Raw genomic sequence first — 13,040 nt, 5'->3', positions numbered from 1 at the left:
GTGTCAGCAAGGTATATATATAAGAAATAGAATATATAATGATTATATAATGTTTATAAGATACCTATATATAGATATACCTTGGTGTCGATGTCAGTCTCAGTGTACCCAGGCGACTGCCGGTTAAAAAGCCCTGTTTAATTTGCAAAATAGTTCTACTTGGGTTGTTGTTAACTACCGAGGACGGACACGAATAGCTGTTACTTTCTGTTTTCAAAAATTACTCGTAAATAATGTAATTAGCTGCAAAGAGCTACGAAAGTAGTGTTGACCTTTTACGATATGTTGAAATGTTTGAGCTGTTTGCCGTGCAACGGACGTTTTTGAATAACTCCTGTGCAGGGCCATTGCAAATGAGTCTCGCTGGGAAACCAGTCTTTATTCGGCTTTATTAAATAAGCTCCGCATATTGGAGTTTTCAAACATTGATGCAATGAAATGCAGACCCATCGGTTTAGTCACTTTATGCGGTGGGCAAGGAAAGTGTCTCTAGTATATGTTTTTAGGTTTAAAAAGCACCCTAAAATATATTTAAACATGTTTCAAGTGAGGAAAATTAATCCTGATTGAAATACGTTTCCACAAACTTAACATGGTGGTCTATGGAAGCTTACCACAGTTAACGTTGTTTTCTTAGGTTTCTTAGGTTTCTTAGGTTTTCTTAGGTTTTCTTAGGTTTCTTAGGTTTCTTAGGTTTCTTAGGTTTCTTAGGTTTCTTAGGTTTCTTAGTTTTCTTAGGTTTTTTTAGGTTTCTTAGGATAAAAAACAACCGCCTACAGATCGACCTCATTGCCACAGCTTGTACAGTGACCAAACCACATGCGCCATGTTTCGCTTGCATGAACTACTATGTTAAATTTGGGAAAACATATTTTAGTCAAAATCAGTTTTCCTCACTTGAAACAAGTTCAGATAGGTTCTGGAATGCTTCTGGATACTAAAAACGTATAGTAGAGTCGGTTTGCTCGCCCACCGTATAATGTGATTTTACCCATCGCTCTAATCTGGCGGCATTATAAACCATGTTTCGTTTTGAACTGAAATGTTGTGGCTGATGTTGACCCTAAAAAGTGCATTATTTTACATATGGTGACTGTGTCTGTATAGCTGTTTTAATTCTCTTTAGAATCATTTGTGCGGTGTTACGTACACGTACTGTACAGCGCTCTCCAAGCACATGAACGATAAAATTGTATTTAATTCAGGCAAGTCCTGTATTTTCTAACAAGGTAAGCAAAGAATTATAATTTCTGAGATCAATAACAAATTTAGTATTCACACTACTAAAAGCTACACCACCGCACGACCTTCAAGCGCCGGGTTGCAAATCATCGAGCTGCTCGTTTTTAAGTTTGTCGGCTTCTTCCGCCATTATGTTGCGAATCTTCTTGTTGCGATTATTGTCCGGTGTTTCTTCTTCTTCTGGGGTGGATCCGAAGATTTCATCCATGCGCTCAAGCTTCTTTCCCTAGTTTCCGGCACGAAAACCCATACAAAAATTGCCATTACTAAACAGAACGAGGCAAATACCTGAAATTAAATTAAAGGCTCAGCAATTGTGCATACTGCATAGCGTTGTAATGTAAATTACATCATTATTGCATATGCATATAATACAGTAAGTCTGGTTGGGAGTGCAAGTCCTAAAAACCGGCTTACCACGTTGGTATAATATGCGATATCCGCCAGCATAATAGGCGTCAATTTGGAAATAATGGCATTCCACGTCCAATTGGACATTGTGCACAACGCAGTGGCTTTAGCGCGCACTCGCATGGGGAAGATCTCCGACTGGTACACCCACACCACCGGACCCCAGGTGGCAGCAAAGGTCACGGTGTACAAGTATATGAATACTAATGCGCCGTATACGAGCTCCTCTTTTACGTGCACCGACAATCCCAGAAATCTACAAAACAAAAAACATATAAAAGTTTTTTACTGTAGCTATGCTTGCGCTTTACTTTCGACTTACGTCGCGATCATGGCGTGGCAAAGGCACATTAGGAAGCCGCCAATAATTAGCAGCAATTTTCTCCCGATCCGTTCCACCCACCACATGGCAAAAAAGGTTGAGAGGAAATTAACTCCGGCATTGAGAACTATCAGGGTAATAAAGGCATGAATCACCGGCATCCCAATGGCACTGAACACTTTCCCGCCATAATACAGCATTACGTTGCAGCCGGTCCACTGTTGAAAAAACTGCAGTGTTACACCCAGGGCCACGCGATTACGGATGCCGGGCTGCAGCAGTTCTAACCACGTAGCGTTACCCACTTTCTTCTCGTAGTTGACATTCTCTTTGATGGTAGCGAATTCGGCCAAGAGCTTCTCACTATCTGGCCGCTTGTTACGCAATTTAGCCAACGTCTTTAGCGCTTCGTCATCCCGGTTGTGATCGATTAACCAACGTGGAGAAAAGGGTAAGATTATGATCAGCAGCCAAAGAATCGCCGCGGGAATCATTTGCATTCCCAACGCCAGGCGCCACTGCAAATCTCCGCGGAGTACCGTCAGAATCGCTGCGTTGACCGAGCATGCCACCAACACACCAAAGGCCATCATCAGCTGGAAGGTTGTGATCAGTCGCCCTCGGATGGATGTCTTGGATGTCTCGGAGATGTACAACGGGACCACGGCGCTCATCAGACCGACACCAATGCCAGAGACCACGCGGCCGATATAAAGCGTAACCAAGTGACTGGAGCCGGTTTGCATGGCTCCACCTACCATGTAAAACACAGAACCGGTGAAGATGGAATAGCGCCGACCTAGGAAGTCAGCCAGAATGGAGGCGCAAGCGGCGCCGGCGATGCATCCGACCAGGAAAGTGAAAGGGATAGAGCCCATGATGTCCGGGGCGTTCGGGGTCTCCGGCAGGGAAATATTAGTCATTTCCAGGTAAGAGCCATTTATGTTTTCCCATAGTGTGCCGTTTTCGTACTGCAGCGCGGGACGGTCGTCGGTACCGTTGAGGAGGGTGCCGTCCTCGAGGGTCACATTAACCGCTTCTTCGTGTCGGAGGCCAAATTCCACACCGAAGCTGTTCATGCCCATCACTTGCCTGCAGATTATACATAGGAGTAAGTGAACTGATTGCACAAAGCCGGAGAACATGTTCAGTCGGGTGGGTAAAGTTTCTAGGTCCTAGCTAGTTGCGTCGTATCATATCGGTCGTAATAATAGTTTATGATTATTTAAAAGGTCAGGAGTTTCATAAATTCTTAAGTTTGTCCAGACCATCAAAAAGGCACATGTTTAAGTACAAAATTTTTAGGATACCTTGTTTATGCAGCAACATTAATCAGCACAGACAGCGCATAAACCCATAAATTTGCGACGCTCTGTGATATTTATTAAACTTAAAGTACCATTGTGACTTTGAAAGTCAGTAGTTAGAAAAGCAAATGAAACCATTCCCATAAGCAACAGCTGCAATGTTTATAACAAAGGTTCGCTATTTACCCAATGACACCCATTTCATAACCAAAGAGAAATCCACCCATGGCGGCTGCCAATGCGACTAGCCAACCATATACCGGTATCGATTCCATTATTTCAACAATAATCTTCTTAACACCAGTCACCAGTAAACTTCCAATACAAACAGAAAAAATATTCAAGTCAATTATTCTGCATGCGTTGAACAAATTAACAGGCCAAATGTTGCTTTATTTCAAAAAAGCAGGAAGAAATGCGAACAACTGGAGACTTCAATAAAAATGTTGTACTTCAACTAAACTAATCTGATCGTAAATCATTTCTCGCAACAAGAGGTTGGTATACAATAGCTTCTACTTTAAAATCAAATGCGTTTAATAAATGCTTTTGTAAAATCCGCGTATAACTGGTGCAAAACCAGGTTTTGCTATGACCATAATAACATAGTGAAAATTATCCTCGAGTCTCGAGGCGCATATTGCTCATTTTTTAGCAGTTTCGAGAGAAAATGTTTCCATCAGGATTTTCCTCAAAATTTTGCGTTGGTTAACTCCTCCTATTTGATTGGTATTTCAAGGCAGCAGTCCGACACTTTACCGTCGCTTTCACGTAATTCGTGCACGAACGGAAATCTCCGCTTACCATTAGTCGCTGAAAATTCGGTTCCGCTTTTGCATGCAAAGCTTGCAACTTCACCGGAGCCGGCCGGCTCATAGGCCACTGATATGCTGCCAGCACATAAATACCCTGTACTGCCAGTGCGCTTGACCGCCAAATCTGAGCAAAACGCCTTATGATCGTGAACAATGCATCTGGAATTCGCTCGAAGACTGTTTGATGTTTTTTTAGATGTGAACTAACGGAATCCCTAAAATCTCTTCTCAAAGTAGAATCTTTCGATTAAGCGGGTTTGTATTCAATTGTACAAGGATTTCACAGCCTTCGCATGTTATGTAGTTTTGCTTGAAACGGCTTATTTAACCAACGATCATAGTGTGAGTGGCACGTTTCTCGCACGGCCCTTGGGCATGCACATCGCGGAAAAATTGACAAATTCTAGAAATTAAAGCCTTTTCTTTTTCAAGTCTTCATTCTTTATGAAGCTGCTCGTGTCTATTTTTGCAGCGACATGGACGTGAAAGAATGTCAACAGCCAAAAGGCATAACAGCTGTTATAGTGCGATCTGGTACTTGTAGCGGCTTTTCCGCTTACTCTAGACGCCGTACAAGAGTCTTTCCAAGCTTGACTTTTAACGAAATGAAAACAGAAGGGCCCGCCAGATCCGTAAGATACGCTGCGGCACGCTGCGCTATTTGCGACTTGCTGCGTAAAGCCTGCGTTGACAGTCGAAGCGTAAGCAGAACACAGAACGACAATGGGTCATTCGTACTTGGTTTCAGTGTACTGACATATCAGAGGTTGTCTGAGATGGCGTTTCCAAATTCCACTAACAACCGGAGAAAGAGAGCGTTCTTCTACCAGATGCACGAAATTACAATGCAGCTAATGATTCATTAACTGATTACCGCTCACTTTTAAACGTGTTATTTAGCGGGAAAATCATTGGCTTGCTACTTACTATTTCTGTTTTAGGCGTCACTGCGAGCACGGTCTACATTGCATATTTACACCGGTTCGTCAATGCAAAGTAAAATTGAAATGCGGTGAAAGATGAGATTGATAAAAATAATAATATTTCATTGGGCCAAAATGAGCCGGGAAAAATACTTCCAGATAACACGACATCGATAGCTACTTACAAATACGCATTTCCAGTGACCTATAGCAAACAGCAAATAACGACTTTCATGTGGTTTCAACAACTATTTTGCCGTATAGACGCAAACAATGCACAGTGTCAAGTGTTTTGCAAGCAGCGGCTAAAACTGTTCCGCCGTCATTTAACAACTTAATCATGTTTTTCGCTGCACTTGATGGGTGAGCAAACACGCGGCCCGGCATGCCTTGTCGTCGCACCGGTGGATGTCCCTTTTAATTTGCCTCCTCAACAGGATCTATCCACAACCGTTATCATTCATACCGGCATCGATCAGCGCCTAACTTCATCTAACCGCATTAGCACTCTGACGCGGATAGGTGATTTTTTCCACAATCTAATTTACCATAGCGCGGGACAAAACAACTATTTAAACGGGCAGGACATCCGCTGACGGCAGGCGTGCCTATTGCTCTACATATGACATATTACTGGAGTACATAAAGTCATGCGAATCAAATATAGCTGCTGATTACATGTTCTTTGACATAGCGGCTTCATCAGACTTACTGTACCTTCGTTTTTACCAATACACGCCCCGGCACAGCAGCGAAAGGAAAGGACACAATCGACATTGATTAAATCTGCTCGGGTTTATCATTATAAATCATAGCGGTGGATAATTATTCTCCGAACCCTGATTGGCGGTGGCTCTGAGATTGGCCTTTCCTGGACTTTTAAAGCCGGAATTCTTTATTTCCCACCGGATTCACTTCTGTCGCACGCTGTTCTTTACCCATCTCTTGGCTGGCAAAATGGCACGGATTGTCGTTCCGTTGGTTATTCTATGCACGTTGTGGATTGTTCTTGGATCATGTTCAGTCATGCCGGCTTCACCACGCAAAGTTTTCGTTTCGGCGCAGCGCTTTGAAAGTAAGTCGATGGCAGTTCTGTAATGCACTAGATGTTGCATCATGTTGGTATCAAATTTGTTATCCAATCCGTAGAACCAACAATCGCTTGATTTTTTAGCCACATGAAGCCAACCAGGTTAAGTAGATCTCATAAAGGTCATGAAAAATAAAAAAAATTTCGGTATTAGACTACCTGAATTTGCGCCGTCATGCAAGGGTTGTGTATTCTTGACAGTTTTCGTAAATGTCATAACTGGCTTTACTTAATTCAAAGATGCATTAGACTGGTTAGGTTTCGCGACCTTTTGTAGTCCAGTTACGGTTTGACATACTGTGTTACAGGTGATTGTCAATGCTTCACAGATAAGGATTTGATGCAAAACCAAAATTGAGCTTTGTCTCGAAATTTACGAAAGACATTTTGCTCGATTGGTAAAATTACTCAGAAGCGTTAAATTTGCAGATTTTAGATCAGTTGGCCCGCTGGTCGCTGTAATCGGTAATTTTAGATCGCTGTAATCGGTAATATTACGATGATACGCCGATGTTAGAGATGTCTAAGCAACGTCTAGGATAGCCGGCGGTATATATATCTGTATATACGTTAATGGGGCATCCGGCCGAATTTTGAAGCTGGGAATTAGATACTGCAATGTTAATCAGCAATTTGTTTTGAGCAATCAGACCAAAATCCGCAAACGCCAGTTGATATAATTGATGTTGAACACAGGCATCGGCAGCAGTCCACTGGTTGCGCTACGAAAAGCCATGCGCATGCACCTTCCGCGGCAAGGTCAAGGCTATCCGATTCCCCGTACGCGGCCAATCCCGGCGCGGCCGCGCATCCCCACACAGAAGCAGATATTCCAGGAAATGCTTTCCACGATGACACGCGACTTCCATCAACCGAAATTTGTGCTGCCCCGTTTCAAGAAGGACGTGTACGAAGTGGGCCCTTTATTCGATGATGGGGAAGCGTAAACGCATTAGGATGCCAGCTAATACGGCCATTGTGACCCATTCAGCGGATTCGTAAACACTCGCCGCCTCTTCATCAGCTGATAACTTCGCCTAACTCATTTTAGCAAGCTATTATTGTCATTTTTGATGTACGTACATTACTGTACGGTAGCATGTTTACGTGCATTGCTACTCGTGCAGTACTTCAAAATTCAAATATAGTTTTTTGTAATGACAGGATTTAATAAAAAAAGATTCATAACCATTGCGGCTGGTAAAAGAACTACTGCTCTAGTATGAAAAGCGTCTTGACGTAATGCCGGTACTAAGGGGATAATCCTCGTTTTGTTCATCTGATAATTATTATATTTTGATCCGGACTTATTTCGCTGAAATGCGTGTTCATGGTTGTAAATTAAACTCGTGCATGCGTTTTAGTTTTGATATAACAACCTATCAAAACTGATGTAAGGCAAACATAATTATTATTATAATATTTTGTTTTCCCCTCACTGCTATTCAAAGTGAATGCTTCCAATGCGTTCTTGGCAAATGAAACTACTCTGTACTCAGCTTATTCAGCAACATTAATGGAAACACATGACCTTCAGACTGAAGCACGCTTTCAACTATCATAAGTAAAACGTAATTTTCACTATTTCACGATCATCCACGCGATCAACGAGGTAGCAAATCAGTAGTTTACATGTAAAGTCCCACTCTGGACGCAAGCCCACGGCTACATGACACATGGTTAGGTAGCCAGTAATACTCGTAACATGTGCATCGTATTATTACAGTACTGGCAGAGTCCCGCGGTTATCCTTTCTATCTTTTCATAATCCCGTAGATTCTGCATGTCAAATGCTTGAAATTTTCATAAAGCTGGTAGTATTTTTCTCTAACCCGATTTTTGCTGGCTGTTCTAAAGACTCGCTGCTATCGAATGACAAGTAGGCCGATGATTAAAATGATTATTATGATGTGTACTGGTGTACCACCGTACACATCGTACTATTTTAATACTTCTACTGCCCCTTCTCTACGATTTACTATTTCGGCTTCTCGAGTCATGACCCCGTGTTCGAGTCGTGCCTTCTCAGAAATCCCCAGCAGAGAACTTTGACCGCGACTGTTCATTTTGAGGTGACCGAGTGTTCCCTGACGTAGCTCTACCAATTGTTCTCATGTACGAGTTGGCCTCTTGTTCTCATTAGTCCACGTGTTAATTTCTTGTAGTTCAGTGGCTAGTTTCGAAATCCCTTTTGTTCTTCAATACGAGTTGTACGATATGTGAGGCATCTGCGTATGTCGAGAGTCTATATAAGCGCAGCGGCGCCCAATGTAACACCAAGAGTTGTAATCCCAACAAAACAGAGACTTGTTCTCGCTGTGATTACTGTAGCCGCTAAACGAACTTGCACCACAGAGTCTGGTGTACGCAAAAATTCAATTCTAATATACACACTTTGCTGGCTGCGAAAATATCTGGTAGTTTGCTTGTAATTTCGAGCCATTCTCCTTGGCGATGTTCTAGAAGAAACTAAATTTTTATTTTACTTATTGGCAACACAAATTAAAAGAAACGACAAATTTAGAGCGCTGATATAGTTTCATTTAAGTGTAAACTCAGGTTTGTTTTGGTTTTTGGGGTGCCCCTGGCAGGGGCAGAGATTTTACAGTTTGGCTGGCTTCAAAGCATTAAAATGTAAAAGGCAACGTGGGCGCTGCCCGGTGGGAGGGTGTCTCGTGCTAAATACCCGGCAGGGTGAAGGCAGCGGGTGGATCTGAAAGTGGTGCAAGTTGGTCTAGCGGCTACAGTAACTTCACGGTTTTGCTCTGGTCTCTTTCGCAGTGTGGGTCAGCTATCTGACCTCTGGGTCACCTTTCACTTATCGTCAGTGGTACTCCTACACTTCACTGCACTACTCTCAGTCAGGTAGTCTCGCAGCGTAATAGGTGACCTTTAGCTCCCGCTTGCATCTCTTGACCTTTCGGTCTCTTTCTTCATCTTCGTGCCCTGTAGCGCCAGGTTGATGGATTTGTCATACGCTTCTGCTTACATCTAGCGTCAGGACAGGTAACGTATACTCTTCGTGCATATTTCTCGTGTTTGCAGCAGGGATTCCTGATTCCGGACTTCTTCTTCGTCATTTTCAAAGGTCAACTTTACCATCTGCAACCTTCCGTAGCAGTTTGAGATACAAGAGTGCTCTTACCGATTGTGTCGTGAACGGCAGTGTGGGGTCGGACAAGCATAGTGCAACGTCTTTCAGTTTCGCTAGTACAACAATTATATCTTTTAGTTCCACCAAACATTTAATTTTTGACGGGTCTGGGAAGTATTTCAGCACAAATACCACAGGAAAACAAATAGACCATCAAGTCATCCACATGATATTCGATATGTTTCTTGCGTTCTCGTGACTGTTGTTGCTATACGAATTAATGACCCTTAACAAAAATCAGCTATTCGGATCTCCGCATGCGCCACACCATTCGAACTCCAAATTTAAAAAAAACGCTTGAAATTCGAATTCGGGAAGTGAAACATAGGCACATACCGTTTACCCAGGAAAAGCAGCTTTCCGCGGCATCTAAGAGGCACAAGTAATAAATACATGCAGTACTAGGCAATTGCCTGCGCTGGCATACCGGGCACAAACGCCAAACCTTACAATAACCGTTTATTAGGCAATAGCCATCAAATAAGTAATACAAGGTGGAACCGCGGGCATTCTATGTACATTGAAAAGTCCTTACACTTACATATTGTAGTCCCGACTCACAACGCGTATAATATGTAAAGCAAAATTGGCAAGTGAAAAGATCAATTTTAATGATTTTCATGCAAACATACTCTATAATTTTTGTATGGTGCGAGGACACAGCCTTAATGCAACATAATAAAACTTTAAATTCTCTAGAGCCCAGTCTAACATTTGTACCGCTTCAACAATTAAATATTAAACATTTCCAAAAACTCCTCCAAACAAAAGCATTAGTGCTGGTCGGATTGCACCATTCCGGCGTCTTAATTAGCCTAGAATATTTGCAGCGGCGCAGGCATTGCAGGCGGATACCGGGGGGCAGACGTTGGCGTTGATGGCCACCTGAAATCCTGCGCCATTCAGCAGGTTTAAGGGAATGTCGCTGATGAGGGATCCTCCCCCCAAGTTGCCGGCTTGTTGCAAGACTTGTGTATTGGTGTTGCCATTATTCTGGCACTACACCAAACCTGCAACACGAGCACGTTAAACCTGCAATTCGAGCTGAGCATTTAAAAGGTCAGCGAGCAGTGCGCTTCTTCACCGCACTGCGCCTTTTGTTCTGCGGTACAGATAGCACCGGCACCAGTTTGCGGCGGAGCGACCGGCACAACCGATTCAGGAACCGGCAGACCGGAAGACGGCGATGGAGCGCTCGGGAAAGGAACAGGGGCGCTGGGGGCAGGGGCAGGGAGCGGGAATGCTCGGAGCAAGAACGAGAACACCTGAGGTGGGGACATTTGGAGCTGGCACACTCGGGAGAGGGGCACTTGGAGACGGGACACTTGGAACCGGTCGAGCCGGTGCAACCGCCTGACGAGGGAATCGCAGCGCGTTGGTGCTGGCACACGCGATCATCAGAATCGTAGCAATCGTCTGCATTTTACTGCTCAAGTATGTTTCGGATGACAATCAATAAACCAATGAGACACGACTGGAACGTGAAGGTTTTTTTCTGTTTTACTCGTCGAAGGTATGAAGTCCGCACTTCTGTTCTCGCTTATGTACTCGTACAAATGCGCTTACTTATCGGGCAAAACGGTGATACCGTAATTATCGAATTTGCACCTCCCCCGTAATAAGGGGGAGGTGCAAATCGTAAGTAGTAAGCCCCCCTCCCACAAGCCGTTTGAAAAATAGCGCCTCCCCCCGAATTTACCGCCCAGGGGCGTTATTAAATGGTTAGCGCCACAAAATGATAGATATACCGCAGACTGCTTCATAATAATTGTTATGATTTAATGAATAAACAGTTAACAGTCACAAAAATAATGTTGTGCGATGCTTCAGAATGCTGCTCGTAAGGTTGTAAAACGGCAAATACCGGTATCTACTGCGTTCAGTATCAACAGAACAGGATGCGCAATTATTTAAAAAATAACGGCCCCCTCCAAAAAATGCTCTTTGAAAAATAGTACCACCCCCCGAAATAACGCCCCTCCCCGAAATAAGTCCCCCTCCACCAGGACGTTTGAACTATTTGCACCCCAGGGGTGCAAATTCGATAATTACGGTATTTTGCCGGGCAATTCGGGAAACAGTATTTGTTTGGCAGGACATGAGTAAGGAATTAATATGAATTCATCTCGTCAGCCCACACTAATTCAAACAACAGTCTTTCGGACAAACGTTGAGTGTTTATGTGAAGCTTAAGTCAAAAGAAAGTAATTTTCAAAGTGGAATACTGAAAAATGTTTACACTTGCGCTCAACCGCTTGCCAGTATTAGTCCATTTCTACCAAAAAGAAATCGCAGAACTCTTTCGATTGTCTCGTTTATGCGTTTGATGCGTAAAATAATGCATGAATGAATGACTCAGCCCGCTTGTCTTCTCTTTACTGAGACTCAGCCCATTTGTAGTAAAGAGAAGACAATTACTGAGACTCAGCCCATTTGTAGACTCGATAATATTATTTTTCTGTTTGTAGTCTATCGCACCTACCCATGAAAATAAGTTGAAGTCTGCCGGTAATTACGGAGGTTTAGGACGAATTAATACGAAGCCGCAAAACGTATGCGAGGTCGGTCAAAAACACTTCATGAACAGACTTTTCTGCAATGAATGAATCAAATTAAGAATGTTCAGGACAGAACTGCAGATTTCCTTATAATTATTACGAATACATATTGTTGTTTATATGCCGTCAATTCTAGCTGACAGTCACAGTTACGCATGAGCTTTGCACGTGTTCTCAATAATTACATGAGTGTGGAAAAGGAGCGGCGAAATCACTAGGCGTACTTTTGCAGAATGATCTAGACCAAAAAGTTAAGCGTTAAACAGAAATAATCGCAGAAGAATGGGCGGCAAACTTTAAGCACCTTAAAGCATGTTTTATGTGGTTCTGTTAATCTTTTTTCTGTCAATGAATCTGAACACAAAAATTTAAAACACACAGTTTAGCAAATTGCAGTAGTTGCCAGTAATGTCAGAAAATAAATGGCATGCTGCTGTAATGAGCTTTTGCTCCATTTGCTCGTTGCTGCTTGCTGCCTGTCCATAACAATTAAATCTCAGGAAAAGTCTGCTGTTTTGAGTGCAATTTTTTTTCTCTCCTGCATTTGCTTATGCGGCTCTTGTCCTGTAAGAACTTCAAGGTAACACGGCAAGGGATGCACTTTCTGAACAAGTACCAGCAGTAAACTCATTTCCGGTCGGCGTGGAAGTATTTCCTCGATATATAGGTGAAACTGTCTTGGAGTGGTTGTACATGTACAGTTGATGTACAGCTAGTTTTATTACGGAATTAGAGCACTATTTATGGACAAAATTATAATAAGCGATGTTGGGTACGGAACAGAAGGACGGAATACAATCGGTTAGTAAATGAAAAGAATCTCATTCCCATACGAAAGTGATGCGGTCAGAATGCGAACGCGTGCATTTTGGCTTCTTCTATTCTGCACGATTTCTCAATCTAACGAATTTTTAAAAATCTCTGCTATTATTTTTTTCTACTTCAGTTAAAAGCCCTGCTGGTCAGAAATCCAGTGGTTGATGTCGATCGGATTTCGTGCTAGCTCAATCGAAAAAGTAGTCGTTCTGCAAAGTGGTACTAAAATGTGCGCAAGCGTCTAAATTTCCGTAAGATAGCGCATACCTGGCATACGATTTAGAGACAACCAACTAACTACATAATTTCAACAGTCGGATTTGCGCGAAGTTAATTGGAAATATACAGAAAGATGACCAAATCAGCATAGTTTTTCCGCATCACTTTCGTACGGGATTCATG

General features: G+C 42.8%; 2 protein-coding genes across 2 annotated transcripts; one reads left to right on the top strand and one right to left on the bottom strand.

Annotated features, from left to right (window-relative positions):
* Positions 1-1,180: 1,180 nt before the first annotated feature.
* LOC129593346 (uncharacterized) lies at positions 1,181-3,881 on the bottom strand. The gene is made up of 4 exons (XM_055489605.1): positions 3,469-3,881; positions 1,976-3,067; positions 1,660-1,909; positions 1,181-1,530 (listed from the first exon to the last, which is right to left on the bottom strand). The coding sequence occupies exons 1-4, from the start codon at positions 3,555-3,557 to the stop codon at positions 1,372-1,374; spliced, it is 1,590 nt and encodes a 529-aa protein (XP_055345580.1). The 5' UTR covers positions 3,558-3,881; the 3' UTR covers positions 1,181-1,371.
* A 1,789-nt stretch (positions 3,882-5,670) lies between these two features.
* On the top strand, positions 5,671-7,527 carry LOC129593393 (uncharacterized). Its single transcript, XM_055489678.1, has 2 exons — positions 5,671-6,095; positions 6,807-7,527. The coding sequence occupies exons 1-2, from the start codon at positions 5,978-5,980 to the stop codon at positions 7,055-7,057; spliced, it is 369 nt and encodes a 122-aa protein (XP_055345653.1). The 5' UTR covers positions 5,671-5,977; the 3' UTR covers positions 7,058-7,527.
* The last annotated feature ends 5,513 nt before the right edge of the window (positions 7,528-13,040 follow it).

This window comes from Paramacrobiotus metropolitanus, unplaced genomic scaffold (assembly GCF_019649055.1).
Source record: "Paramacrobiotus metropolitanus isolate TYO unplaced genomic scaffold, Prichtersi_v1.0 Parri_scaffold0000061, whole genome shotgun sequence".
NCBI classification, from domain to species: domain Eukaryota; kingdom Metazoa; phylum Tardigrada; class Eutardigrada; order Parachela; family Macrobiotidae; genus Paramacrobiotus; species Paramacrobiotus metropolitanus.
This window is presented reverse-complemented; position numbering and strand designations above follow the sequence as displayed.